The sequence below is a fragment of the Bubalus kerabau genome, chromosome 17, assembly GCF_029407905.1.
Source record: "Bubalus kerabau isolate K-KA32 ecotype Philippines breed swamp buffalo chromosome 17, PCC_UOA_SB_1v2, whole genome shotgun sequence".
NCBI lineage: Eukaryota > Metazoa > Chordata > Mammalia > Artiodactyla > Bovidae > Bubalus > Bubalus kerabau.
Genome location: NC_073640.1, coordinates 28713324 through 28741012, shown reverse-complemented (window position 1 = coordinate 28741012; position 27689 = coordinate 28713324). Strand labels below are relative to the sequence as shown.

General features: G+C 56.4%; 1 protein-coding gene across 3 annotated transcripts in view; it reads right to left on the bottom strand.

Moving 5' to 3' along the window:
- Positions 1-17711, bottom strand: part of ADGRG1 (adhesion G protein-coupled receptor G1) — a 38019-nt gene extending 20308 nt beyond the window's left edge. The window contains exon 1 of one of the 3 annotated variants that reach the window (XM_055552086.1): positions 17204-17711. Coding sequence is in view for 1 of the 3 variants with exons in the window: in XM_055552085.1 (XP_055408060.1) it covers positions 4281-4778 (498 nt within the window). In the remaining 2 variants the exon portion in view is untranslated. The other 2 variants (XM_055552087.1, XM_055552085.1) reach the window with 2 other exon arrangements.
- Between the last annotated feature and the right edge of the window lie 9978 nt (positions 17712-27689).

The window sequence follows — 27689 nt, the reverse complement described above, 5'->3', positions numbered from 1 at the left end:
ATGAACAAACTCATCTTTCTAAACTCAGTGAAGACACGCCCTCCCCTTGAAGCTTTCCCTAACTTCCCTAACAGAATTAACTTCTGTGTTCTGGTGTGGTGGGGAAGGGGGCAGTCCACAGCCTATGCTCAACCCTATATGCCCACCTTTGCCACGAGGAGTTCATATCAGAGGTGCCCAAACCCACAATGGGTCATAACCCCCCAGGAAGTTCACTGAAATGCCCTATCACAGATCCCTCCACACTGACATTCAGTATCTCTGAAAATAGCACAAAAGATTTTTTTTCTTCATTCAGCAAATCAGAAGTAGGGGGGAATTTTTACCCAGTAGCTATGAGCTTGATGGTTTTTTTTCCATTTTTTTTCCTTTTTTGCCAGGAGAGTAGTAACATTAGGATGAAAACACGTGCACACATACATACAGGGTACTGTCAGGGATACACAAACATGTGTGATAGAACACGTGTGAGGGGCTTAGCGGTAAAGAATCCGCCTGCCATGCAGAAGATGTGACAGGAGCCTCAGGCTGGATCCCTGGGTTGGGAAGATCCCCTGGAAAAGGAAACAGCAACCCACTCTAGTATTCTCCCCGGGAAATCCCATGGACAGAGGCGCGTGGTGGGCTATGGTCCATGGAGTCACAAAAGAGTTGGACTGAGTGACTAAACAATAACAGCGTGTGAGGGGCAGATGCTCCAGGCCTGGCGTGGGGCTTGGGAGTCCAGTTGGACCAGGCATCCCGTTGACCAGCACTCCGCGGGCATAGAACCACTGGCTTACAAGGCTGGGATACCACCGGGAGCCCTGTCTTACAGATTCAGAGGTGGGTGGGGCCCCGCCCCAGATCACTTGGGTGGTAAATGGTTCGCTCTGGACGGGAACCAGGGCAGCCTGCCTCCCCCGTGGCGTCTCGTCTCCACCTCAGTGGTAGTGAGGATGAATCACAGTCCTGGGTGGCTCACCTAGCATTTATCAGGGTGCCTGGAACCTTTAAGAGACCTCCCCAAGCACAGCTGGGAGCAGAGGTGTGAGGGGGAGGGGAGCCCCTGCCCCAGCGGGTCTCCAGGTGTGAGCCTGGTCCTGCCCTCCTGTGGGGAAGGCCAGCAGGGGGAGGACCCAGCCCAGCTTCCCAGCTCCAGCCCTCATCTTCAGCTGCTGGTCAGCGTGGGCGGGGGGGTGACAACAGACGGGGGACAACATGGAGATGCTGGCTCCCCCGGCCCCAGCCCTGGACAGAGGGCCTTAGGAGAGAAGGATTTGGCCAAGAGAGGGGTGGGTGAGCATGAAGTCCTTGAGGGTAGAACACATGAGGTGTGCACATGTGTGCGGGTGTGTAGGGGAGTGAGGAGGGACGTTAGAACAGAGCGGAGGCTCTGCAGCAGGTGTTTCCTCCACGGGGGTGGGGTGGGGGGCTGAGAGGACCCTCCACCAGCCCTTTCCAAACTCTCATAAACGCAGTCTAACTTAGAAACACCATGTACCCGACAAACAAAGGCGGTGCCCCCACCAGACCCCAGTGGGACCCCCGACCACACCTCACTTTCAGCCAGGCCCCCAGCCCCTCAGCAGAGCCCGGGGCTCCAGGGGGCACCGCTTGCAAACATGGAGCCCGTCTCTCCCCACCTTCAGTCACAGGCCGGGTGACCGAGGCCCAAGCTAGGTGGCCACACAGAACTCCCCCCAGGAAGGGTGTTCTGGCCTGGCCGGGGAAAACAGAGTGACTTCAGGTCCCAGGAATTTTTCTACAATTAAAAAGAATAAAAATTAAGCTAGCTGCCTGCCTCCCGGAGGCCAGCGGGTGCCAAGGCCTTGCCGGCTCACTGCCCAGGATGAGTCCCACATTCTGGAGCGCTGCCCCGCCAGCGCAGGCCCCGCAGCCCCACGGCTTCCGTCCAGCAGGTCCCCGGGCCATGGCTCCCTCTGCGTGCCCAGACGGGCCCCGGCCCTGGGGGGAGACCGAGGAAGGGCAGGAAAGGGGCACCTGCCCAGGTGAGAGGACGCCGGGTTCCCCTGAGAGCCAGTTAGCCACAGCCGCCCACCCTGCCACCTGCTTTATCTGCATCAGAGTGTTTTCTCAAGAGGCCTCAGAGGCCAACACACCATCATGAGAGATAAGCCTGGGCTTGAGTGTTCCCTCCTCCAAACCTCTGCACACACTGGTCCTCCCCACTGGATGCCAACCTTGTGCCATATCTGTAAAGGTCTAACTTATAAATGCCATGTACCCAACAAATGAAGGAGATGCCCCCACCAGACCCCAGTGGGATCCCGGACCATACACTGGCCTTTGGCCTCCACATCCTCCCCCGACTGCCCTGCACTCCAGCCTTGCAGTGCCTGGCAGAACAGCAGACGGCATTAAACAGAGGTCTAGCTGGCATAGCAAAAAGGAGCTGGAATCCAAGAAGGGGAGCGGCACTCACTTGGTGCCCATTTAGCAAGCACTCACTTGGTGCCCAAAACTGTGCAAGGCACTTTTCACAAATGATTGTTCAATCCTCACTTTAACTCTATAAAGCAAATACTATTATTGCCCCAATGTAAAAAGGAAATGGAAATCCAAACAGGCTAAGTGATGCTCAGGCAAGTAAGTAGCCAAGCCAGGATTCAGACTTTAGTCTACCAAACATCAAAGCCCGTGATTTCAGCCATTACAGTCACCAGAGCCCCTTCCTTCCCTTCTCTGGAACTATCTCCCTGACTTTACCATGAGGTAGCTTTGCCAAGCACTTCCTAAGAAGCTGTGTGTGCTTAGTCACTTAGTCATATCCAACTCTTTGCAAGCCCATGGACTGTAGCCCATCAGGCTCCTCTGTCTGTGGGATTCTCCAGGCAAGAACACTGGAGTGGGTTGCCATTCCTTTCTCCAGAGGATCTTCCTGACCCAGGGATCGAACCCAGGTCTCCTGTACTGCAAGCAGATTTTTTTACTGTATGAGCGACGGGGAAGTTCCTCCCTAAGAAGCAGTAGTTCCCAAGCTAGAGAAATACTGCAGGTCCTACTTGGTCATATGAATTAACATATCAAAGGCTCTGATAAGTTCTGCAGAAAGAAAATCCACTTGGTTGGGCTTGGTTGGGCTTAGTTTCCCAGCCCAGTGTGATGGTGCGAGCTTTTTTTTTTGAAGAACACCTGTTACCAATGTGAAGAGGAGCGCACAGAAATCTTGACACCACACAGATAAGAAAGTTGTCAGCATTCCCCCTCCAGCTGCCTCCCTTCCCCTCCCCTCTGAGCTGTCCCAAAGGCCATTAACTAGGAGGAGATGGGCTACAGGAGCCATTTAGGCTGTGATGTTCCCCAGGGCAACTCATCACCATCTTTGACACTTCCAGGCCAGAGGTCCTGGGGGAACCTGGGGTAATGGCAGCCCCATCACACCTCCCTTTGGCCGGCAGCACCAGCTCTTGGAGAAAGGGGCAGTGCCAGCGTGTTTCTGGATTGCCATTAAAGTCAACTGCAGTCACCTCAAGCAGCAGAGACAGAATGCTGGGACTGAAAGGGAACGAGGGAGGAGCAGAGAGAGAAAAAGAGAGAGAGAAAAGTGATGGGGAGGCAAGAGCTTTTAGAAGCTGAGAATCACAACCTTTTTGGAATCTGAGTGAGGATAGAAAAAATCTAGAACCTCAGGGAAGGGGAGGGATTAGGAAGGTCTGGGTCTGGCCCAGTTTGGGGGGTGGTGTTCAGACAGCAGGACCTGTCATGAGCAGCCCTGGGACAGTGGCGCCAGCCCTGCACAGCTCCATGCCGCTGGGGCAGCCTGCAACCCACATGCAGGGCTCCCCACAGCCCTCCCCACAAGGAGCAGCTGAAGCTGGGCCTCAGGGCCCTCACCAGTCAGCGCCTGCCCAGGGAATGCACACTCCCAGAGTAGGGGTGGCAGGAGTTAGACACGTGTGTGTGTTAATCGCTCAGTCACATCCCACTCTTTGGGACACCATGGACTGTAGCCTGCCAGGCTCCTCTGTCCATGGGATTTCCTAGGCAAGAATACTGGAGTGGGTTGCCATTCCCTTCTCCAGGGGATCTTCCTAACCCAGGGATTGAACCTGGGTCTCCTGCATTGCAGGCAGATTCTTTACCACCTGAGACATCAGAGAAGCCCATAGGGTCCTGAACTAGCGCCACACCTAACTGGTCCTAGGACCCTTGTAGCACCCAGTCCCCTCTTTGGGCCTCAGCTTCCTCCTCTACTGAGGTGACAAGATCCCTGTCCCCCGTCTGTCTTCTCCATAGACCAGAGCCCCAGGTTGCTTCTAGGGAAGGGAAGGGCTTACCTCCTGGTTGACAGCGAGCAGGGAGGAAAACAGTGCTGGACATCCCATCCTCCTGCCCAGCCTGTCTTCCCTCTCAAACCACAGACTGACCTCAGCTGTCTGGCTGCAGTTTCCCTTCTGCATCTGTGTTCCAAAAGTGGCCAAGGCCAGGCATACAAGGTCAGCCCAGTTACCTCCCTGTTCATTTATTGGGGGCTGTGTTTCAGTTCCTTGGGGCCTTGGCAGAATGCCTGTCTTTGGAGCATAGGACCCCTTAGCATTCCCAAGGTCAGCTGCCAGCCCTGCCTTTCCTTTCTCTTCCTCCGGATCCCAGATCCCTGGCTGAGGGGCAAATCGGACACATAGCCAGGCATCCTCCCCAACAGGGGCTGGGGGCCAGGGTGAGCCTGAGGTTCCCGCTGCCTCCGGGGAAGGTTGGTGGAGGCACAGACTAGGATCCCACCCCAGCTCACTGAGCACACAGGGCCGCCTCACCTGGTCCTCCGCTACTGTTTGCATACCCCCATGGGCGGAGTGCTCACCACCTCCAGCCACACAGCTAGCACTAAATGAAGCTCTCTGAAGATGCAAGACTCGATTCTAAGCTCTCCACCCACAAGAGCACATTTCATCCTCCCCCAAATCTGAGACAAATACCATTCTGTCCATTTAACAAATAAGGAAACAGAGGCCCTGAAGATCAGGTTGGCTGCTGGAAATCACGCGGCTTGAGGTGCAGCATCGGGGCCTGGCTCCAGAGCACAGGCTCTCGATTTTGCAGTCTGTTTCTGCTTGACATTACCTGTTAGAAAGGGCTTCTCTTTAAAATTTCCAGTAAAAGATGCTTCCAGAAATGTGTTTGCTTGGGATTAGTTGAATCCCTTCCTCTGAAGAAGCCCTGGTCCTGGGGGCTGTCAGGACCCCCTCCCAGCAACACTCTTGCTCTCTGTCCGCCGCAGGCTCTGGACACCCACTCCCAGCACCAGCAGAGGCTTGTCTTCGATGACGGGGGTACAGCCCATAAATTGAAATTGAATTTTTGCTGGAGTGTGGCTGAGGGAAGGAGTGTGGGGTATGAGGCCCTTACCGCCAGCCACTTCCTCGTCACTCTGGGCTGCTGTGTGTTTCGCTGACCAATTCCCCTCGGAGTCGCATCTGAGCCCCTGGTGTCACGGACACCCAGCCCCACCCTCCCCATCAGCTAAGCTTTCAGTTTTGGGAGGAAGGGCGGTTGTGGGGATGGGAGGGAGAGGCAGAGGGAGCAGAAGGTGATACAGGGGGAGAGGGATGGCGGGGAAGGTGGACAAGGAAAAGGGGAGAGATGAGAAGTGGGGTGGGGTTTGGGGAGCGGGAGTCAGAAGGATGGAGAGAGAGGGCAAGAATCATACCTGGATTCCTCCTTCGTGCAGTCAAGCGGATTATCAATACATAAAGCGCGTGAATGAGTAGGCTAAGGGCTCGCCTTGTTTGCAGGCTGCAGCCTGCTGAGGCGGTGGGTCAGCTTCTTCCCAGTCCAAGAGGCCAGAGGGGCACTTTGAAGCTGAACTACCCCAGCTCCGGCTCCCGCCCCCTCACCAGAGCCTCAAACAAAGCAGCGGGAAGATGGGCTGCAAGCCCCAGCCCACAGCCCAGGAAAAGGGGCGCAGGTGACAGCAACCCCTGGCAACCGTTGCCCTGGCAACCATTGGCAGCTGCAGTGACTACTACGTCACCACCCAACTCCAACCCAGCACAGCGCAGTTCCCCTAACTTGTCCTGTGCCCATATCCCCTTACTCAGATGCCGGCCAGGCATGGAGCTGGCAGGAAGAAGGGCAGAGTTTAGTACACTAAGTTATGGGGAACACTGGGGAACACCTGCCTAAGTTCGTCAACATTTACTTTAAATCCAAATCTTTTTAGAACACTAGTGAGGTCTACCCTTGTGATCAAAAGTGTCTGCTATCAGCTATATTTGCCCATGAGGCTGCCAGCCTGTGGCCTTGGCTTGATCCCCCTGGATACCCATCTAATCCCCACCACTGGGTTCCAAGAGCACAGAATATGTACAATACTTCCCTGGAAATGTCTTAGAGGAGTGCCTCCTCCAGGAAGCCTTCCCAGATATCCACATCCCACCAGGAATCTTTATCCTGAATTAGCCCTGGAGTCAGAGGTTCCCCCTGGCTTTCCTCCAGAGCTCCCTAGGGGCCAAGAGTGGGTCCTTTTTGTGCCTTAGAGTAAGCACCTGTCTGGGGAGGGAAGAGAACAGAGGCAAAGCTTCTGAAAGCCTGCATATGTGCCAGGCACTCCACTGGGCATTTTGGAAATCCATTTCCACCACTCTAAAGGTTAGCCCTATTGAACCCATCTTACAGATGGAATGACAGAGGCTCAGGCACATGATGTGACCTGTTCAAGGCCACCTAACTGGTAAGAGAGGTGTATGGAATTCAAACCATGATCTCCTCTGAGGCATGAAGACATCAAGACCCAATGTCCATCTGATGCTTGACTAATCCCACCCCCATCCAATGTATATCCAGACTTTATTTGATTACCTCCATTGACGAGGGTTCACTTCATTTCAATAGGACACATCTCTTTGACCTCTGAAAAGTCTTTCATAGCCATTGAGTTAAAGGCAAAAGGACTTCAAAGCCATGGGATGGCCTCTGTGTGCCATACAGAGCCCAGAAGAGGCCCAGGGCTGTGGGCGCCCCCACCAGGGCCTTCAGCTCCAGACCAGCAGTTGATTAAGAGACGGGATGGGGCTGCTCAGGGCGCCAAGGAGCCCAGGGTTTCAGAGCCCTTCCCCAGAATAAGCAAGGATCCCCTCGGCACTCACACTCCAGGGGGCTCTGGGCTGGCTTCTGGCCGAGGCCGTGGGAAAGGCAGCAGGGGCTGGGGTCCATGGGATGGTGCGCCCCTCCATTCCCATCGCCCCCCACCCCCCACGGATGGACCAGAGCCAGGGCTATTGTCTCACTGGCGGCGCAGAGCTGTGTCCTATTCAGGCACTATTTTTGGCGCCCAGAGGAAGAGGAAAAGAAAGCAAAGAAAGGAGTTGCTGTTCTCGGTGGAACCTTCGCCCGGAAAGGATTCCAGGGCCTGCTGGGCCAGAGAAGGCAGTCGCTGTGGATCAAAAGATCCTAGGCTTGAAAGGAGCTGGCAGGGGGCTGTGGTTCAGGGGAGCCAGAGAGGGGGCCACAGATGGGGCACCCCTTGCCTTGTACACACACTTGGTACTCACTAACTGCAGCCACATGCAGAGAAATAGAGGCCCAGGATCCCTGGTCCCACCCATAGTCACTAAGCACTTATAATAACAATTTAAAAAAAACCTACAGTAGCGCATAGCTGCCCATAACCAAGTGTCTGCCGGAAAGATTCTCACTTAACACCCACAACACTCCTGACCAGGGTGGAGGTCGGGGACAAAGTGATAAGCCTCATAAATCAGATAATTGATGCTCTGAGAGCAACATGACCGCCAAAATAACAAGCTAGTGACCCCGCTCCATTTCCTCCACCTTATGCCACCCCCACCCTTCCTTGCGTACACCAGCTCCAGCGCACTAGCCTTCTTTCTATCTCCAGACACACATCAGGGCCTTTGCACCTGCTTTCCCCGCAGCATAGAACATTCTTTCTGGGTTCTTTCCCTGATTGGTTCCATCTCAAGACTTTTTCTTTTTTTTTTCTTTTAATATTTATTAGACTGTGCCCAGTCTTAGCTGCGGCATGTGGGCTCTTTAGCTGTGGCATGCAAACTCTTAGTTGTAGTATGTGAGATCTAGTTCCCCAGCCAGGGACTGCACCCAGGCCCCCTGCATTGGGAGCATGGGGTCTTAGCCACTGGACTATCAGGAAGTCCCCCTTCTCAAGTCTTAATCCAAGTCTCCCCTCTCCTAAAAAGCCTTGGACGTCCACCCAACCAAAATAGCCTCCCCATTCATCTCCTCTTCCATGTCACCTTATGTAATAAACTTTAAAGCACTTAACATTGTCTGAAATGACCCTGTGATTTGCTTGTCATCCATTTCTCTGTGTTTGCTCTTTCTTGTCTATCTTGCTCAGCACTTGTATCTCCAGTAGCTAATGCCACAGAGCCTGGTCCACAGTAGATGCTCAATGACAGCTAGTTAATAAATGGATGAGTGAATGAGACAGAGCTGGGAGTCTGACCAGGCCAGGCTGGCTCCAAGCCTGTTTCCAAAGGAGCCAGTTCCCGATGCTTAGGGCAGGGGGATTCCAGCACTGAGCCGTCCTTGCTTCCCAGCTTCTATCTGCGTTAGGGGCACACACATCGCTGCCAGGGGCTTGGCCAGAGAGGGGCTTCCAAGACTGTGCACAGCCTGAGAGCCAGGGCAGGACCTGAAACTTCACCTCCCATCCAGAGCCGCCTGATAAAGGCTTTTAAGAAGTCCTGTAGTGCACAATGGTAGTGGCAGACTTTATTTTGGGGGGCTCCAAAATCACTGCAGATGGTGACTGTAGCCATGAAATTAAAAGAAGCTTATTCCTTGGAAGGAAAGTTATGACCAACCTAGACAGCATATTCAAAAGCAGAGACATTACTTTGCCAACAAAGTCTGTCTAGTCAAGGCTATGGTTTTTCCATTAGCCATGTATGGATGTGAGAGTTGGACTAAAAGCAAGCTGAGCACCAAATAATTGATGCTTTTGAACTGTGGTGTTGGACAAGACTCTTGAGAGTCCCTTGGACTGCAAGCAGATCCAACCAGTCCATCCTAAAGGAGCTCAGTCCTGGGTGTTCATTGGAAGAACTGATGTTGAAGCTGAAACTCCAAAACTTTGGCCACCTGATGCCAAGAACTCACTCATTTGAAAAGATCCTGATGCCGGGAAAGATTGAAGGCGGGAGGAGAAGGGAACGATGAGATGGTTGGATGGCATCACTGACTCAATGGACATGAGCTTGAGTAAGCTCCAGGAGTTGGTGCTGGACAGGGAGGCCTGGCGTGCTGCAGTCCATGGGGTCGCAAAGAGTTGGACATGACTGAATGACTGAACTGAACTGAACTGAATTGTTGTGCACAAGCCTGGAAGCCCAAGGCTTTCCTAGACCAGTGGGACCACAGACATACTTTCACAGGTGCTGGATTATTTGATGTTTGAGATCCTGTCTGAACTGTGATCAAAATTAGAGTTTTATCTCTACGTGGAGGCAGAGTACACACTACTACACCTTCCACCACCTGCTCCCATGGCCCCAGGAGAGAGGGGGCCCAGGCATGCGATTTACCAATGAAAGTGGGTCGTGCACCCACTGCTGCAAATGCCAAATCTCCCATCTGGACTCCCTGTGGGCTCCCCAGAGTGGAGCAAGGAGGGGAAATGGTATGTGCCTGTGGCCGGGGAGGATCCTGGGGTCTAGGCACCTGGAGGCAGGTGTATGCCTAGGACCAGCCTGCAGAGACTCGTGATGGAGCTGGGGCAGAGATAGGAACCATGAGGGAGCATGAACCACACGATGTGCACCTGACCTTCTGCGATGCATGCAGCTGCCCTGAGAGGAGTAGGTATTATTAAGCTCATTTTACAACTGGGAAAACTGAGGCTCAGAGAAGAGAAGCTTCTTTCCTGGGGTCCCATGGCTGCTGAAACTGAACCTACAGGTAGTTCTATGCACTCCTTCCCCTGCGATGCCCCCAGCCCCAGCCCTGGAATCTCCAGAACATGGAGAGGAGTTGCCAGCCACTCCAGGGAAGTGGACATGAGGCCCAAGAAGCTGTGCGATGGGCCTAAAGCATTCCAGCCCAGAATCCAGACCCTCACCCATAGGCTCATGGGGTTTGCAAGCACTCCCATCCTTCCAGGTCATTAGTTACTGCAGCTCCCAACTCTGGTTCCCTAAACCCGGGTGGGGGAGCAGAGGCCAGACTCCCAGATGCACTGACACCCACTGCAGGGTCTCCTTGGGGAGACCCTGGTTGTCCTTTCTGCCACAAATGGCAATGTGCACTGCTCCCAGACCCAGCCCAGGTACTAGGACCCAGATATTCTCGGCTTCTAGCCAAGGAACTGAATAATAGACTCTGCCCATTTGGTCTGGGGTGTGTACCTAGGTGGCAGGGCACCAGGCAGGTGTGGCAGATGTGGTCATGGACAAAGGATAAGTACAGCTTTGAGAAAACCGCACGAGGATTCCTTCCAGCCTTGCCCACTGCCTACAGCTCTCACCAGGTGATGTCACATGCAGGTGTGGGGGAGGGGAAGTGCCACGAGGCCAGGCATACACCTACCAGGCACAGACCTACTGGATGAGGGAGAGCAAGGGGTACCTGATAATTCAGGAGGTGGGTGTCCACCCTTCCCAACTCCTCCATCAGACCTTCCTTCCTCACGCCTGTCCTGTTCCCCTGATGCCCTCTTGCCCTCTGTGCCTCCCATCCAGCTCACCGAGCTGTTTACAGGCTAAAGAATTGATGCTTTTGAACTATGGTGTTGGAGAAGACTCTTGAGAGTCCCTTGGACAGTGAGGAGATCCAACCAGTCCATTCTAAAGGAGATCAGTCCTGGGTGTTCATTGAAAGGACTGATGCTGAAACTCCAATACTTTGGCCACCTGATGTGAAGATTTGACTCATTTGAAAAGACCCTGATGCTGGGAATGATTGAAGGTGGGAAGAGAAGGGGATGACAGAGGATGAGATGGTTGGATGGCATCACCGACTCAATGGATATGAGTTTGACTAAGCTCCAGGAGTTGGTGATAGACAGGGAGGGAAGCCTGGTGTACTGCAGTCCATGGGGTCTCAAAGAGTTGGACATGACTGAGCAACTGAACTGAACTGAGGAGCCTCTGAAGATGTAATGGATGGTTCTAATGGTGGGTGTACTGGCAAGACTTGGAGAGGGCTTTTATATGGAGGCGCCACCTGCCCACAAACATCACCTGATGCTAGAATGGGCAGGGTTGGAAAAGCTCAGGACTGGAAAGAGCCGTGAAGAACCCCACATGGTATCTGAGGTCCCCCTACAACTTCCCTGTCAGACTTAAATACCAGCAGGGGCGGGGAACTCACTACCTCAGTTGGGAACATCATCTGCGGGGCCACGGGCAAAGATCCAGGTTCGGAGTCAGGAGACTATCTCTGACTGGCCAGGGGACCTTGGCCTGCTTCCTCATCTGTGAAATGTACAGATTCAAAGCTCCGAGGCAGCTGCATCACGACTGAATGAAGGTCTTTGTAGGCAGCGGAGCTGTACGCACCAGGGGTGGGGGGTTGGTTAGGAGTCGCCCAGGGCGGTTGACACACACTCAACTGGTGACAAAGCAGAGGAGCAGTGGGCAGAGGGTGCCAGGCCAAGCATGACTCAGCTGCCCCCTGGGGTCACCCCTCACATTTGTCACCATTAAGGCAGGTGGGTCTGGGCAGTTGTGCCCCTGCCATAGGGTCAGAAACCAGGATGCCAGCCACAGAGCCACACCCCTGAGGGCCAAACTCAGCCAGGGACCCCCACCCTCACTGCCCAGGGGCCAAGGGGACTCAGCTACCCCAGGAGACCAGCCCAGCTCAAACCCAGGTCTCCCCTGCAGCTCTGGGACAGTGGTCAAGCCAGGCAGGCCTTGGGTCTCCAGGGGCAGGAGGGACCCTCATTCTGGGACTGTTCCTCAGGCCAGCAGATCAAGAGGCCATTGGATGAGGGTGTCCGGGGGACCTCTCTGGGGCTTGGGTCCTTTCCCAGTGACGTCATGGGAAGACAGGGCTAATGCTTGCGATAAGCTCACTGCGGCTCCCTCAGAGAAGGGCTCGGTGATGGCCCAGAAGAGTGGCGATGACATCGCTAATGGTGTGCCAGGCCCTATACCCAGTGGTTGAGATTTCTTGGCTCACTTAACCCTCTCAAGGTGCCATTGCTGTTATTTATTGTTGTTGAATCATTAAGCGGTGTCCGACTCTTTTGCAACCCTATGGACTCCTCTGTCCATGGGATTTCCCAGGCAGGAATACTGCAGTGGGTTGTCATGCCCTTCTCCAGGGGATCTTTCCAACCCAGGAATCAAACCTGCATCTCCTGCATTGGCAGGTGGATTCTTTACCACTGAGTCACCAGGGAAGCCCCAAGGTGCCATTATTATCCTCAATTTGAAGATGACAAAAATAGGCACAGAGAGGCTAATACACATGTCCAAGTTCACACAGCTGGACCAGAATGGGGCAACCCCAGAGCCACCCATCTTGTGCTGCCTCCCCCAGGGGGACAGCTGAGCTGGGCGATGGGAAAGCAAAGGTCCAGAACAGCTGGGAATGGGGGGGTCTACTGTTCAAGGGCCCCTACAGCCTGGGGCTGACTCAGATGATTCTCACAGGGTCTCACTTAGGGATTCAGGTATCCTTCTGCCCGTTTGACAGCCTAAGGAATGCTGCTGCTGCTGCTGCTAAGTCACTTCAGTCGTGTCCGACTCTGTGCGACCCCATAGATGGCAGCCCACCAGGCTCCCCCGTCCCTGGGATTCTCCAGCCAAGAACACTGGAGTGGATTGCCATTTCCTCCTCCAATGCATGAAAGTGAAAAGTCAAAGTGAAGTCGCTCAGTCTTGTCCAACTGCTAGCGACCCCATTGACTGCAGGCCACCAGGCTCCTCCGTCCATGGGATTTTCCAGGCAAGAGTACTGGAGTGGGGTGTCATTGCCTTCTCCAGCCTAAGGAATGAGGCTTAGAGAAATTAAGCCACCTGCTCAAGGTCACTTTTCAAGGATGTAAACTCAGTTCTAACTGAACTACCGTGTGACCAAACCTGAAGCCCAAACTTTCAGCAGAGGTTTAGGGAAGACCCATCAACGCTGCACACTGTGCTGAGTACATGCTTTGCAGCCATTTCCCCCAAATTCCAGCAACAATCCTGGGGTGGGGGGGGTCACCTCGACACACAGGTGTGAACACTGAGGTCTGGGGAGGTTGTGACCTTAGGCAGCAGGATACAAGCCTGAAAGTCCTCTGCTTTCACCCCTGGGCCCAGAGAGCCAAGGGCAGGGCTTCTGGAAGGAGGAAGGCAAAGACCCGGGGACTGGAGGGAAGTCAGAGGTGGCTCTGATCGCTCACTGCTGCTCATCTTGGAGGTAGTGTGAGTGACCCTGGGAGCCAGGCTGGAGCCATTAGCTGTCTAACCGCCGGCCTTTCAGGGGACCAGAGCTGGGCTGGCTCCCGGACAGAGAGGCCCCCACCCCCAGGCCATCTCTCTCTAATGCAGAAGCCTGTCTACTGGTGCCCGGAAGCCCTGCCAGCTCCTCCAGGGCTCAGCTTTTATCTCAGCCTGCCTGAACTGCCAAGTGCGCCACAAGCTGCCTGAGCCTGAGCCAGCGCCAGCCCAAGAGCCCAACTCCCACCACCCTGGCCTCCCCGCCAAAACACAAGTCAGGCTGTGGGCGGGGGGGTGGGGGGGCGGTTTCTGCTGATGCCCAGGTAGCTCTCGGGCTCTTGGGGGCTGGGAGGCAGGAAGATGTCCCCCCTCAAGCTATTACGTGTGTCTCTGGGCCTCCGTGCACCCCTCTGCCCAAGGGGGAGATCACAGTAGTGAAGGCTAACCTGTGGGACAAGCGCTGGTGTCAGCAATTCACCGCATTAGTCCTTCAGGCTCAAAACAGCCCCTGAGGTAGATCCTGTTATGTTTTATCTACTTTTTCCAGATAAGGAAAATGAGGCGCAGACACCCAAGTTCACACAACCCGAGAGGAACAAAGCTTTCCCCAGATAAGTGGCCTTGCTTTCTCCATGGGTCCTGTTGCCTTAAAAGCACATGGGCTTAACAGTGGCAAGGATGGGGTTCAGGACAAGGGCACATGTCCTCTGCCCCCAGCACGGAGTCCGGCCTGGCTGAGGAGTCCCCTTCCCATGGAGAGGGGCAGAAGAACACAGTGGACAAGAGCCCAGACTCTGCAGCCCCCAAGATAAGAGGTCACTCCTGGAGGAGCCTTCTGCGCCTCAGTGCTCTCATCTCTAAAATGGGCACACTGGGAGCTTGTAGCTTGTGGGAATAAAGGTGTGTTCAAAATGCTGAGCCTAGGCCTGGCAGAGTCCGAGGGCAGCAAGGATCCAGGACTGTTCTAGTCCAGCCAAGCCCCCAGTGAATCAGAATTTGGGGCTTGAGGGGCCTGCAGGGGGTGGGGATATTTCAGCCCACCTGTGCCAGGGCAGGCACCGGGCAGGGGTCAGAAAATGTGTATCTTTGCTCCTTCCTCCAGCAGCCCCAACCTGACCCCCAAATCTGCAGGGCTCCCCGGGGGCCCCAAGGAACTCCTGATGAGCGAGAGGACCAGACTGGCAGAGGGCAAGCTTGGGGAGGCTGGGGTCCAGCCAGAACTCCATGCCACTTGAGAGGCCCCTCGGTGCCAGGCCTGCCCTGCCCCCACTTGCCATCTGCCTGGTCCCTGGGGTCCCGGTCCCCCCAGCTGCTAGGTTTGCTCACGTGATGCCCCAGCTGCTGTGAGTCAGAACACAGAGTCACAGGGCTGCCCCGGGATCAGGCTTGGGGGTGCTGAACCTGCTCTGGTTCTAGGCGGGGTGGCAGCAGTGAGATTTGGGGCTGTGTGGTCACATTTCCCCCATCCCCCACCAGCCCTGCCCCTGACTCTTCACTCCAGCCCCCACCACCCACCATCCACACGCAGGTCTTGCTGAGGATGAAGTGACCCGGGGCTAGACTCAACCAGAGCACCGTCCACGTGGCCTCCTTCATGGCAGACTCTGCCCTGCCCATCTTGCACTTGTTATGCTGGACCTTGCTAGGAAGCCCACCCCCGCTGCACATGGACTGGCCACAGCTCTGCCGCCTCTTGTACCTGTCCTTCTCCTGGACTGGCCGACCACTGCCCCACTCTGTTCCCTCAGCCATGAAACTCCTCCCTCCAAACAGGAGCCTTGGGCCTGGGGTAGCCAGACCCTCCCACCCCAATCACAATCCTGCCCTTCTCATCCAGCTTGGGTGGCAGCCCACACCCCCAGAAACTTCCCCCCAATCCCCCACCTGGCCTGGCTGCAGTACTGCCAAGTCTTCCCACCATCCCTTCCCCTGCGAGCAGATTGCAACCCGCCGGCCTGGCACTCAGGCTACCAAAATGACACATGCCAGCTCTCCAGTACCATCACTTGCTCCAGTCCCCCCAGTTCTCATCATTCTTAAACCTTTTCCCACTGCAGTTTCTCAGCCAGGAATGCCACCCCTGCCACCCCATCAGCCCTCCCCCTCTCCCCACCAGCCTCCAAGGCCACCTCTATGCCCTCTGCGAGCCTCCCATCCTCCCAGGTCAGGAAATTCTCTCCTCCTCCATCAGCAAGCTTATCTCCTTCCTTGGCCTCAGATCCTAATTGTCTTGTTTGTTTGTATCCCTGACAAGTTGAGAGTGTCCTGCCCAGTGGCCCAGGGAACCACCAAGGCTGGCAACAACAGAGCAGGCTGTCTAGCAGAGCCTCTGCCTCCCTCAGAGCCACACCCACCCGGAATGGTGTCCTTCACAAGCTGACCCTCTCAGAGCCAAGCCCAGGAGAGGAGGTGAGGCAGCTACCACCCCCCACCCCAACACACACTTCCACTTATCAGCAGGGCCAACTGCACCCAGAGAGAGAGAGAGGCAAGGCAAGGTGGCTGCGGTGATGCTAAGACCAAGGTGGGGGTGCATCTCAGGCCCCTGGTGTCCCTGCAGCAAAGGGGCTCAGGTCTGGCTCCAAGAGCTAGTCCTACCCTGGTCATTGGCAGGGAAGACCCCACGGGAACCCTGGCCTGGGATCTGGGGGACTAACTCAGCCCCTGATGGTTCTCACTGACTCCAGAGCCTTCTCCCCAACTCAATCCCAAGGAATCAACACTCTGCCCTCAGCATAGCCCAAGCGTGGGTGGGGTGGGGTGGGTAGGGCAGGGGCTTGGCTCTGGACCACCCACACTCCATTTGTCTCATTCAAATGATTCCCCACCCCTAGAATAGTACCAGGCACACAGTAGGCACTCAGTTATTATTTATATAATTAACTTCTTGGGCCCTCTATAGCCACAAAGGCTATTCTTCCCCACCCCACCTCACCCAGGCAAGAGCTGCTCCAAGCAGGATGGTAGTGGTGGCGGCATGGTGAGAGGGGCCCCTGCCTCAACTCATGTCCCCCCCAACCCTCCTCAGTAAAATGAGCACCAGCCACCTCCGTGGGGGCCATGGGAAACCCTAACTCCCATGAAACGGCACCACAGGAAGGAGGCCAGTTGGGAAGGAGGTGGGGAAAGAAACCAGAAGTCCCACAGGTGGGGAGGCCCTATCAACTCCGAGCAGATGGGGACCTGGGGCCTGGCGGTTAGCAAGTGGGGGGCACTTCCCCATCGACTGCCGCTAGTTCCCAGGACGCTCTCTCTCATCTCAGGTCCCCCATGTTCAGACCCCACTGCCAGGTTCGTCTCCTCCCAAAGGCTGGGCCTGGGCCATGAAGAGCCACGTTGCCCCTGGCTCAGTGGGCGGCGGGGGGTCCCCACACGCAGCCCCAGGGCAGCTGCAGGCAAGGCTGCCCCTCAAGTGCCCCTGCCCAGCCGCCTTGCCCTATCCTCTCCTCCCTGAGGCCAGAGTCTGGCTTTCCCTCCCCGCACTTGTTCTGTGATCTTGAGTGAGCCCCCTGCCCTCTCACCAACCTTGCTTCTATCATCTGAACGGCAGGGGCAGGAGACAACGGTACCTCCCCGTCCATGGAGCAGACCCAGGCTTGTCGGACCCAGGGACCCTACCACTCCCAGCCTCAGTTTCCCCCGCTAACAAACGGCTCTGAGAGGTTCCACCCTCTCCGGCTCCACCCCCTTCCGCGGTATCTCGCTGTCCATCTGCCTGCAACTCTCCAGTCCCGGCACAGCCCTGCTCATGGGTGGGCTAGAGACTTCAGAACCCCGCTCCACCGCCACCCCACCCTCAGCCGCACACACCCCCGTTCCGCCTCCCTCCTGCCGTCAAGCCCTTGATCCGGTACCTGGTGATGAGCAGGAGAAGGTCCCGTGTGGGACCAGGCAGCAGAACCACCTTTAAAGATCCACCTCTGAGGCTTAACCTGCCAGCCGTGGTCCCGCAGTGGCCGAGGGAGCTGGTGCGCGTGGAGACTCCCTCTCCTGAGGCAGTGCAAGGCAGGCAGCCAGTGTGGAGCCGGGGGAGGCTCCGGGGTGTGTTTGCAGGGGGTGGGGGGGGACACCCCCCTCCTGCCCCAGCTGGGCTCCTCCCTCCTCCAACCTCGGCCGGGGATGACGGGACCATACGTGAGTCACACGGATTTCTCAGAGGGAGGCTGGGAGGGGGCAGGGCTGAGAGCACCGAGGCGGGGACATTGGGGGATGCCCATGACTCAGCACTGGGCAAGGGGGCACTTCGGCCTCACCTCCCCCCACCCCCCCATCCAGGTGCCAGGCTTCGTGGACGGATGCTGGTCAGAGATAACTGCCTCCTCGCCCTCCATCTGTTACTTCCCCAAGGCTGTTCTCCCCAAAGTTCCCGCAGAGAGGCCAGGGTTACTATGGCAACAGTCTGCCCCGATGCCGCCCCCTCCACCCAGGGCCCGGCAACAACTGCCCCTTCCTGAAAGAAAGGCCGGCCTCCTTGGCAGCAGGCAGGAGCCGGAGCTGACCAGCAGAGCGGAAGGGACTCCGTGGAAAAGGGGGGGGGGCGGTGTCAAGCACCTGGCATGCGGCCAGCCAGGCCACACACAACTGGCCACTTGACCTTGACTCCTCCCTGAGCCTCAGTTGTCCTCCCAGCAGAGGGACCCACCTCAGTGCTCCCCAAGCACTCACAACATTCAGCAGACTCAGGTCTTGCAGTCTGAGACTCCAGGGGCTTCTTGAAATGGCCTTCCAATTTGTCTGCTGGGTCAAAGGGGAAAACTGAGGCCCAGGGGAGAAACCCTTCCAGGGGGCTCCGAAAGCTCAGAGAGATAAATTTGAAAATGGGCTGACTCCCTCTTTCCCTTTCTGGCCACTGGCGTCTGTCTGCAGTTTCCTCTCACTGTTAACCTTCACGGCTACCCTGGGAGTCAGAAAACTTCAGATGGCCCACGCTCCCCCACTGTGGAGGGCGGGGAGTCCCTCATCTTCCCTCATCCCTCCAATGTGAACCAATGATTTCCAAGTCACAGATGCTGGAAGGATTTCATAGCCTAATGAGGGCAAGTGATGAGAGCAACAATAACAACAGTAATAATAATAATTAATAATAAGGATTATATGTTCTGACCATTTACTACATTCCAGACTCTTCCCTGGTGCCATAGCCATTGCACCATGGGAAAACTCGTTGCTCAGACCAGCGCCTGACACTTGATGAGCCCTCAGTCAATGTTCGCCACGAATGTGCTGAAGCAGAAGGAAGAGCTAGGAAGCCCAGAGAAGGGAATTAACTTGCACAAGATCGCACAGCTGGGAAGTGGCAGAGGTGGGACAGGACCCCAGATGGTCTGGCTCCACAGCCATCTGTCCTAACCGCTCATGAACTTAGACTCCCAGGCCTCTGGAGCAGGCCCTGGACACAATGGATGCCCAGGGCCCTAAGGTCCCTTCTCTCTCACGGGGATCTGCAGAAGGGCCTGGAACATTCACCTGCTGCAGCATGAATGGAAGCTTTTCAGGCAGCCCAGGAGGCCAGGGGCTGCTGCCGGTGAAGTCCATCCCTTACGGGCTCGTATAAATCAAGCTGCAGGGAAGAGGAAGGGCAATAAAGTTACCTAGTGGGGTACAAGGAAGCCCCCAGGCCTGAGCTTCTGGAAAGCAGTGCTGTGCTCTCCAAGCAGTCAGCCTGCTGACCAGGCTGTGCCCCTGCCTGGGAGAGGTGGGCACTGGGTCTACGTCCAGCTGGCTGCTCCCTCCCAGGCTGCAGTGAGCACTGCCTCATGGCCAGGGCAGGAGGGGCCGGTCCACATTGGAGACCAAGAAACAAGGGGTGAAGATGTTCTTCCTCATCAGAAAAAGGACAGGGAGGAAAGAACCCAGGAAAAGGATCCAGGATTCCTTAAATTCATGTCTGTGGGCAAATCATCACTGCTAAGGTTCAGTTCCCCCAAGGTCTGTCCTTCAGGGCCAGGCCAGATGGTCACTGGAGCAGCCTCAGCTGTTCTCCGGGATCCAGGCCAGCCAGACAGCAACCATACACACACACACACACACACACACACACGCCACAGAGGGTACTGGCTAGCAGGGCGCAGATGGAGGGTCAGCAGCACCAGTCTGCAGTTGGCAGGGACTTGCTGAGCTGGATGTCCAAGCAAGAGACGCAGAAGCCTGGAGCTAACTGCCACCCTGTCCATGTAGGAAAGGCCCTAGAAGGTGGCCCAGCCGGGCAGGAGCTGCTCACCAGGCTCTGCCTGCTCTCTCACCATCAGCCTGCTCAGAGACCTACTATGTGCTGGGTACTGTGCCAGGCTCCAGGGGTTGGGGGACAAGCCTGGCTCACATTGCAGCAACACTGGCGAGTCAGTTATCAGCACCATAGAGCCCCAGGGAGCTCTGGGAGTCGGAGAAGAGAAACCAAATAAATTATTATTAATCACAACACTACCTCTTACTGTGCTTCCCAGGTGGCGCTAGCAGGAAAGAATCTGCCTGCCAATGCAGGAGACAGAAGAGACGCAGGTTCAATCCCTGGGTAGGGAAGATCCCCTGGAGGAGGAAACAGCAGCCCACTTCAGTATTCTTGTCTGGAAAATCCCTATGGGTAGAGGAGCCTGGCAGGCTGCAGTCCATGGGGTCACAGAGAGTCAGACATGCCTAAGGCGACTTAGCACGCATGCTGCCTGTTCCTAGTACTGCTACCAGGACTGATTACCAGTACCAGGGCTGTGTCCATAGGCTCTGAGTAAAATGCTCAGCTCTATCTGAGTTCTTGTTGTATCCTCCACCCTATGGGCTGGTCGTGCTGGTGTTTCAGAGACCCAATGGTCTGCGTCTAGGTCTCTAGACCCATGGGCTCTAACCAAGCACCTGCCAGGCACCAGGCTCCTGCTAGGTTCCTCACATTCATGATTTCCCCTGCGTCTCAGAACAGTTGTTATCCTGCTCCACTGAAGAGGGACAAGGCTCAGAGAGGGTGAGGGTCACAGCCAGGGTTTGAAACAGGTTTGTTGGCCCTTGAGAGCAGCTGGATCTCAAAGAATCAGTTTCAATGAACAGAGACCAGCAGGAAGGACTTTCTGGGCAGAGGGGACAGCATCAACAGAGAGGGGAGAAGCGGGACATGGGAGGCATCCTTGGAAAGAAGTAGGATCTAATTAGAGGGTGAGAGCAGATTCAGGAAGATCTTGAAAGCAGGGAGTTTGCTTCTGAAGGGGTTTCATCAATGCTGCTGAGAAGCCAGGGAAGGAATTTCTTGTGACCAGCACGCAAAAGGTGGTCCACAGACCTACAGCATGATCAGAGGAGTCATTAGGAATCCAGCATCTCAGGTGTGCCCCAGACCTACCGAATCAGAGTACGTATTTAAACAAGATCCCAGGTGGTCCCAGCATTTATTCAAGCAGGAGGAACCTTGGTCTGCTCTAGCAGCTGCACCAGCATTGAGGGGATGGGATATGGAAGGGAGGCCAGAGCCCCGCTGGGGCCTTAGAGATGGAAGTGGGTGGGAGGCTAGGGACTTTGGTCCAAGAAATGAGAAGCAGAGGCTGGGACCCCCACTCCACACATGAGAGGGGATACAATGTCATAGACTGTCCAGAAATGCAGGGGGCATGGGACAGACTGCAGATCTGGGTGACAGGGAAGAGGCTGCCCTTGGGCACAGCAGAATGGGGTATCCTTGTGATATAGTGGGGAACCTTCCAAAAGGTCGCTAGAAACACATAGCTAGGGCTCAGAGGTGAAGGGCTGGGGTCCCCCACGGCCAGGGAAGGTCATGAACTTTACTGGCTGGTGATAGTGGCCAGAGATGGGGTGGAGAGTGCAGAAAGTTGCAGAAAAGGGCTTCATTTGAAGGGACGGAGGAGAGGTGGTAATGCTACTGCCGAGAGGCTGGACTCAGACTCTGGGCTCAGGCCAACGGGCTTCTGCTCCTGGCTCTGGCAGCCTAGGGACTCAGGCAGCATCTCTCTAGCCATCCACCATCTGTGCAGATGGTAACAGCACCACCAGTAGTAATAAATGAGGCCACATACGTCAAGCTCCTGGCCCAGCCTGGCACAAACACGTACTCTGATGTATTTGCAAGGGCTTTGCTGTTCAGAGAAGCCTGCACAGGAGACAGAGCTGGGGCTGTCAGGGCGGTGGGAGGACGTGTGGTCCCCAGTACAGGAGGGAGGACGGGACATTCGTGGTGGTCACAGTGGCAGAGGCGTGGGCAAGTAGGAGGGTACAGTGGGGCTTCTGCCCGGAGGCCTCACCCTTTCCCGACTCTAATCCTCCAGCCTGGGCAGCCTTGCAAACAGTGAAGCACTGTGCCCACCATCAGGAAGGTCACCCCTGCCTGTGTATGGGTGGGTTCTTATTGGACAAGAATTGTCCAAGTTCAGGCTTCTCCCCCTTGCAAGTTGAGTGTCCCTGAAAATAATGGAGCATCATGCCTGGCACACAGTCGGTGCTTGACAAATGTTGGCCAATGTCATGATTATCACCAAGTCAAGGCAAATGCCACAGGCCCACACTCCACCATTCGCAAAGCTCTTTCCATGTCCAGTGTCTCCTCTATAGGCAGTGATGGCTGTTCCCACTTAACAGAGATGAAGACGGAGGCTCAGAATTTTTCCAAAGCCTCACAGTGCATCTGCATGAGAGACAGGATTCGAACCCTGGTCCTGTGACTCAGACTATGTACTTGGTGGCCGATGCTGTCAGCCACCTCCCTGTTCATTCCCGTGGGAAAGCTTCCTGGCCACAGGCGTGGGGGCAGCCACAGTCCCATGATAACACCATCACAGCCACCCCAGGGCGCAGGGGGTTGGCACAGGCCATGTGACTCAGCCGCCCTCACAAAGGGAGCTGTGTGCCTGGTGTTTTAGGCCTGCCTCCGCCACCCATCCCCCAGCCGGAGAAGGAGCAGGGAGCCTAACAAATCCAAGACGCAGGAGAGCTAGAGGCACCTTCAGCCAATGGGACAAGTTTAATGGAGATTCAAGTCTAGACTTGGGGTGCAAGAGGCTGGTGCCAGCTCCAGTGGTGGAATGAAGGACAGGGGTCACCCAGGTCCAAGCTGGCTTTCTGAGGCCTTATTTGGAGGCCCAAGGACAGACTCAACCCCATTGGCTCCTCCCAGGGCACCAGGCAGGTGCCCCACCCATGTTTACCTGCATCAGGTTTCAAAAGCATGGGGCTTGTGGTCTGGGGAAAAAGACACTCCCTGGATACCAGCCGCTGGGCTCCTGTGTCCCCAGCACTGACCTCTCGCCACCCCTTTCCCCCTGAAGGCTTCAGACTCAGAGTCCATGCGCCCCTATTGAGCTCTCACTGTGTACCAAGCAAGGGACTTGTGCTTTCTCCCACAGCCCTGCCGAGGAAGTCTTGCCCCTTTTGCTGAAGGGAGAGATGGAGGCTCAGAGAGGGAGGGCACCCAGCCCAAGGTCACACAGGATCCGACTTCAAGGCCAGCGTCTTGCTTTAATACCCTCTTCCTGTTTCCAGTGGCATCTTGACCACATGCCAACAAGAAGTGTCCTTGGACCTGCCCCAGACAGACAGACAGACACCGCCACCCCCCTCTCCCACCCGCCACCTCCTGCAGTCGCCCTATTCCTGCCTAGACACATTATGCAGGTCCTTAGACAAAGTTCAGGTTGGCTGGGCCTCCCCGGACCACCCTGTTGACCTTCCCCGGAGGCAGGCACGCCTGGGTGACCAGCTACCTAAGACAGAAGGTAGACAGGGCGGCCACCCCCTCTCCCTGGGCATGACGGAATGTCTGACCTCAGCCCAGCCCCCCAAGTACACGTGCCAGGAAGGTTGGATCCAGCCAGAGCAGGCCTGGAAGGCCATTCTGACCACACTCCTGCCTCCAGAAGCCCCTGAACCCAGGGCAAGGGCAGCCCCAGCAAACGGGGGCCGCAAGCCCTCTCCACAATCCCACTCCCCAGGCCGCCAGCTTGAACCACCCTTGCTGCAGGAAGTAGGTGCAGGGCGGGGCACGCAGAGGCCTGGGTTCCACAGGTGAGATCCCATGCTGTCTTTACATATCAGGCACCCCTTTGCAGCCCACGGTTTTGGAGCTGGTGAGCTGGGTGCAGCCTTCCTCCGGGGTTGGGGGGCTGACATCTGGGAGAACTGCTGTTCCCAAGAGGACCTCTGGTGCTCTGCTCTGAGGCAGGCTTGCCTGGGGGAGACCCGGTGATTGCTGCTGTTCAGTCACTAAGTCGTGTCTGATTCTTCGCAACCCCACAGACTGCAGGATGCCAGGCTCCCCTGTCCTCCACTATCTCCCAGAGTTTGTTCAGATTCGTATCCATTGAGTCACTGATACCATTCAACCATCTCATCCTCTGCCACCACTTTCTCCATTTTTCTTCAATCTTCCCCATCATCAGGGTCTTTTCCAATGAGTGGACTCTTCGCCTGGTGATTAGGAGGCTCCCTACTGCCCCTCTCCCACCTGGATTCCTCCCAACACTGCTCCCAAAGTCCTCCAATCAGCACAGCCCAGGACCTGGCATCCAACTGTCCAGATTCGAGCTTCTGAGCCTCAGTGTTCACTGGTATAATGTGGGCCTGTGCAGGCTTGTCTGAGGCCAGGGCTTCCAGGGAGTGCAGCCACAGTTGCTCTCACTATTCCAGGCTCTCTTTTCAAGGGAAATTTGGCCCTTAGGAGGAGCAGAAGAGGCTTCTCACTCCTCCATAGGAGCCTCCCTTCCTGGACAGGAGACCCAGGCTGGCCACCCCAGCTGCTGCTGATGTCTCCATGGTTGTGCCCCTTTGGTCGGTGCTCACCCCCAGGCCTGGCCTGTGAGGTTTGGGTGGCAGCTACTCAGACACCCAAGACTTGGGCCAGGTGTCTCTGGTCAGGGGTGAGGCATCGCCACTCCTGAGTCACAGGAGGCAAATGAGGCCCAGAGAGGTTGAGCGACTACCCGCCAGGTGGCACAGCAGCAGGCAAAGACGTCAGATCTCGCTTCATCGTGGGGTAACAAGGTGCCATCTTGCTTGACTGCCACAGGCTCCCCAGGGCTCAGGCTCTCTACTTTGACCTTCCCAGGCAGCCAGTGCCACACCCCCGGCAAGACACACACACACACGCACACACACACGCACACATGCACGCACGCACCAGCACAGCCTTCCCAGGTGGCGCTAGTGGTAAAGAATCTGCCTGCCAGTGCAGGAGACCTGCAGGAATCACAGGTTGGATCCCTGGGTCAGGAAGATCCCCTGAGGTAGGAAATGGCAACCCACTCCAGTATTCTTGTCTGGAAAAACCTGGAAAAACCCATGGAGAGAGGAGCCTGGTGGGCTACAGTCCATGGGGTCACAGAGTTGGACACGACTGAGCGTGCGCGCGCGCGCACACACACACACACACACACGCACACACACATACACACACACAGCTGTGTGGAAGGTGTTGGCTGCAGGAGACGCACCTGGGAGCCATAAAGAGGGTGCCTCAGGGTCCTTACTTGGAACTCGGGGCTACCGTCACTCCTCTTTTGATAAATAAAGAGGCGGGTGTACTTTGTGGAAAGGCCATCCTCACCCCGGGAGATGCCCCCAGCATCTCCCAGAAGCACCACTTCCTGCCTGTGCCTCTGCCCTGGCAGCCAGGGCGCCCCCAGGGTCTCCCCATAAGTGCTGGGGCGCAGATGGTTCAGGAGGCGTAATGGGGCGATGATGACAGACATTTAGTAGCAGGGGTGGCCTAATTAACAGAGGGAACTTGGGGAGCCCTTTCTGCTTCCCACATGCCCCAGGGAGCCAAACTCGTGGGGGCAGAGCTGGCCGGGCGCCGGGCCCCCTCCCGGCTCCAGCCCCCCACCTCCATCTGGCTGTCGTGTGGGGCCAGGAGACAGCATGTGTGTGGGTGGAGGTGGGGCTGGAGATGTCTGCTCCCGTCTTTGTTTTCAGACCTCTGCTCCTGCCGCCTCCCTCGAGGCAGATAGGGAACCAGCCCAGAGACAGCAGGCTGCCCTAGTTCCCACAGGAGGCAGTGGTGGGATCAGCCCTTTGCTCCAGGCTGGGACGGGACACGCTGCTAGGTGAGGGGTCTGGGGAGTGGCGGGAAGGACCCTGTGCTGGCCAGAGGGGCAGCCACGCCCCCAGGCCCGCACCCTGTCCCGTCTCACCCAGGGAGACTGCCTTCCCCCCACCTTGTCAAAAGTCAGACAACCTGGGCCAACCAGCTCCCAAACCGGTTTCCCGGGAAATCCCTGGTGGAAGTAGGCTCTGGGTACTGGGTGCCTGCCTCCTGCCTCCCCATCCAAGCACCGAGGTTTGCAGCCTCCCCTTGGCCCCCCACCTTCCACAGTCTCCCCGGCTGAGCCCAGGGAGCACACCGCGCCTGCCAGCTTCCCTGATGACCAGCACGTGAGCATGGCCAAACCCCCTTCAGAGCCCCGAGGGGCGACCCTGGGATCACCAGGACTTTCACGTCAGCCCTGAATCCTGAGTCCTTGTTGGGTCGCACACCTGCCTTCAGGGGTAGAATTAGACTGAGATCGGCCAAGGTCAAGTGAGCCAGGCTGGGAGCCACGGTCCCCCAACCTCTCCGCCCCAAGCAGCCACTTCTTACCTCAAGTCTGGGCAGGCCCCTGGCCGGACTCTGCCTGTGCGACTTCCTCCCCGTCCACCTTCTCCCAGGGCTCCCAGGCACCCAGCCGGAGCTTGTCTGGGCAGGCAGGCCCAGGTATGGCTCCGCCCGCGTGCGTGTCTCTTCCCATTTCCGGTGGCCCCACAGCTCCTGCCTCCCTCTCTCATTCCTGGCTTTCCCTGCAGGGGCTGACTTGGACTCTTGGGTGCTGAAGCCTCCCCGGCCCTCACCACAGCCCTTAATGGGCTTTCTGCACCTCTGTTCGGGGCCTCCTGGGTTGTGGCCCTCCAGGGGTTCCCGAATGTCTCTGAGTCTCAGTGCCCCCTTCCCCAGGGCTGGTGGGCGTCACTGCCCCCATCACCGTATGTGATGACCAGCTCTGCCAGCTCCTGCCTGCCTCCTCTCCGAGCTCAGACCCCACCTGAAGCCTGGGCCCAGACTCACCTGCCTGCAGTAGGAACAAGCCAACAGCCTGCAGCTGGCTGGAAACAGGAGGCGAGGGTGGGGCTCTGAGGCCTGGGGACTGGGGGCATGGTCCCTGCTGTCAGATATTCAGCCTCATGTGGGGCACAAAGAGGAGCTGACACAGAGGAAGGATGAGGGCAAGAATGGGAGGGATTGTGGGCAGCTGCACCAGCTTTCCAGGGGTACAGTGGGGAGTAGTCCAGGCAGGCTCTGCTCTGTGCATCCCGGAGGTCCCCACAGAGGCCTGGGCTTCTGGACCATTCGTGCCCATCCCCACCTCCCCTGCCCAGTGCTACCCGCCTGGCCCCTGCATCACCCTTGTGGCTTTGCCTGAGGCCAGCATTTCTCCTGGCTCCACTTCCACAGGTGGCTTGTTTCCCTGCCCACCCCCACCCCAGTATCCATAGTATTGAGAATTAAACAACCACTTTTTCCAAGAAGCCATCCAGGCCGCTGTTGATTCATTTAGCAAAGTCTATTCCAGGAGCCACTGCGGACTCGGCCCCAGGTGAGGCCCTGAGCCACATAAATACACCTTGAGCACCTTTCCTCACCTCCCCCTGCCACCGCCACCCCAACACAGGGTTCCCGTGGCTTCCCCTCATCTGGGGCCTATCCCCCAGGGTCAGAGTCATTTCTTTCCTTGTCTGTGAACCCTGCCAGATGACCACACCCCAGCACAGGGCCTGGTGCAGAGAAATTCTGGGTGACTGGTAGGTGAAGGAGCAAATATGGGGAGAAGCAGTGGATGATGGATGGACAGATGGATGGACAGGTGGACAGACTCAGCTACGTATTTAGTGGGTGCTTATTGAGGGCCTACTGCATACCAGACACTGTTCTAGGCACGGGGGACACAGCAGCAAACAAAATATAAAAATCTCTGCCTGGACTTCTATGGTGGTCCAGTGGTTGGGAGTCCACCTACCTGTGCAGGAGAAATGGGTTTGATCCCTGCTCTGGGAAGATTCCGTATGCCAGGGGGCAACTAACCCATGCATCACGACTACTAAAGCCCCTGCCCTAAAACCTGTACTCCACAACAAGAGAAGCTACTGCAGTGAGAACCCCATGCGCTGCAACTACAGAGTAAACCCTTGCTCACTGCCACTAGAGAATACCCACGCGCAGCAATGAAGACCCAGCACAGCCAAAAAACCTCTGCCTTCCTAGAGCTGAGAGAGACAGATAATAAATTGATTAGGAAATTAATATGAAATATTTTCAGTGATAAGAACTATGGAGCAAAATAAAGCAAGGGAGGCAGAGAAGGATGGAGGAGGGAGCGTTGGTTT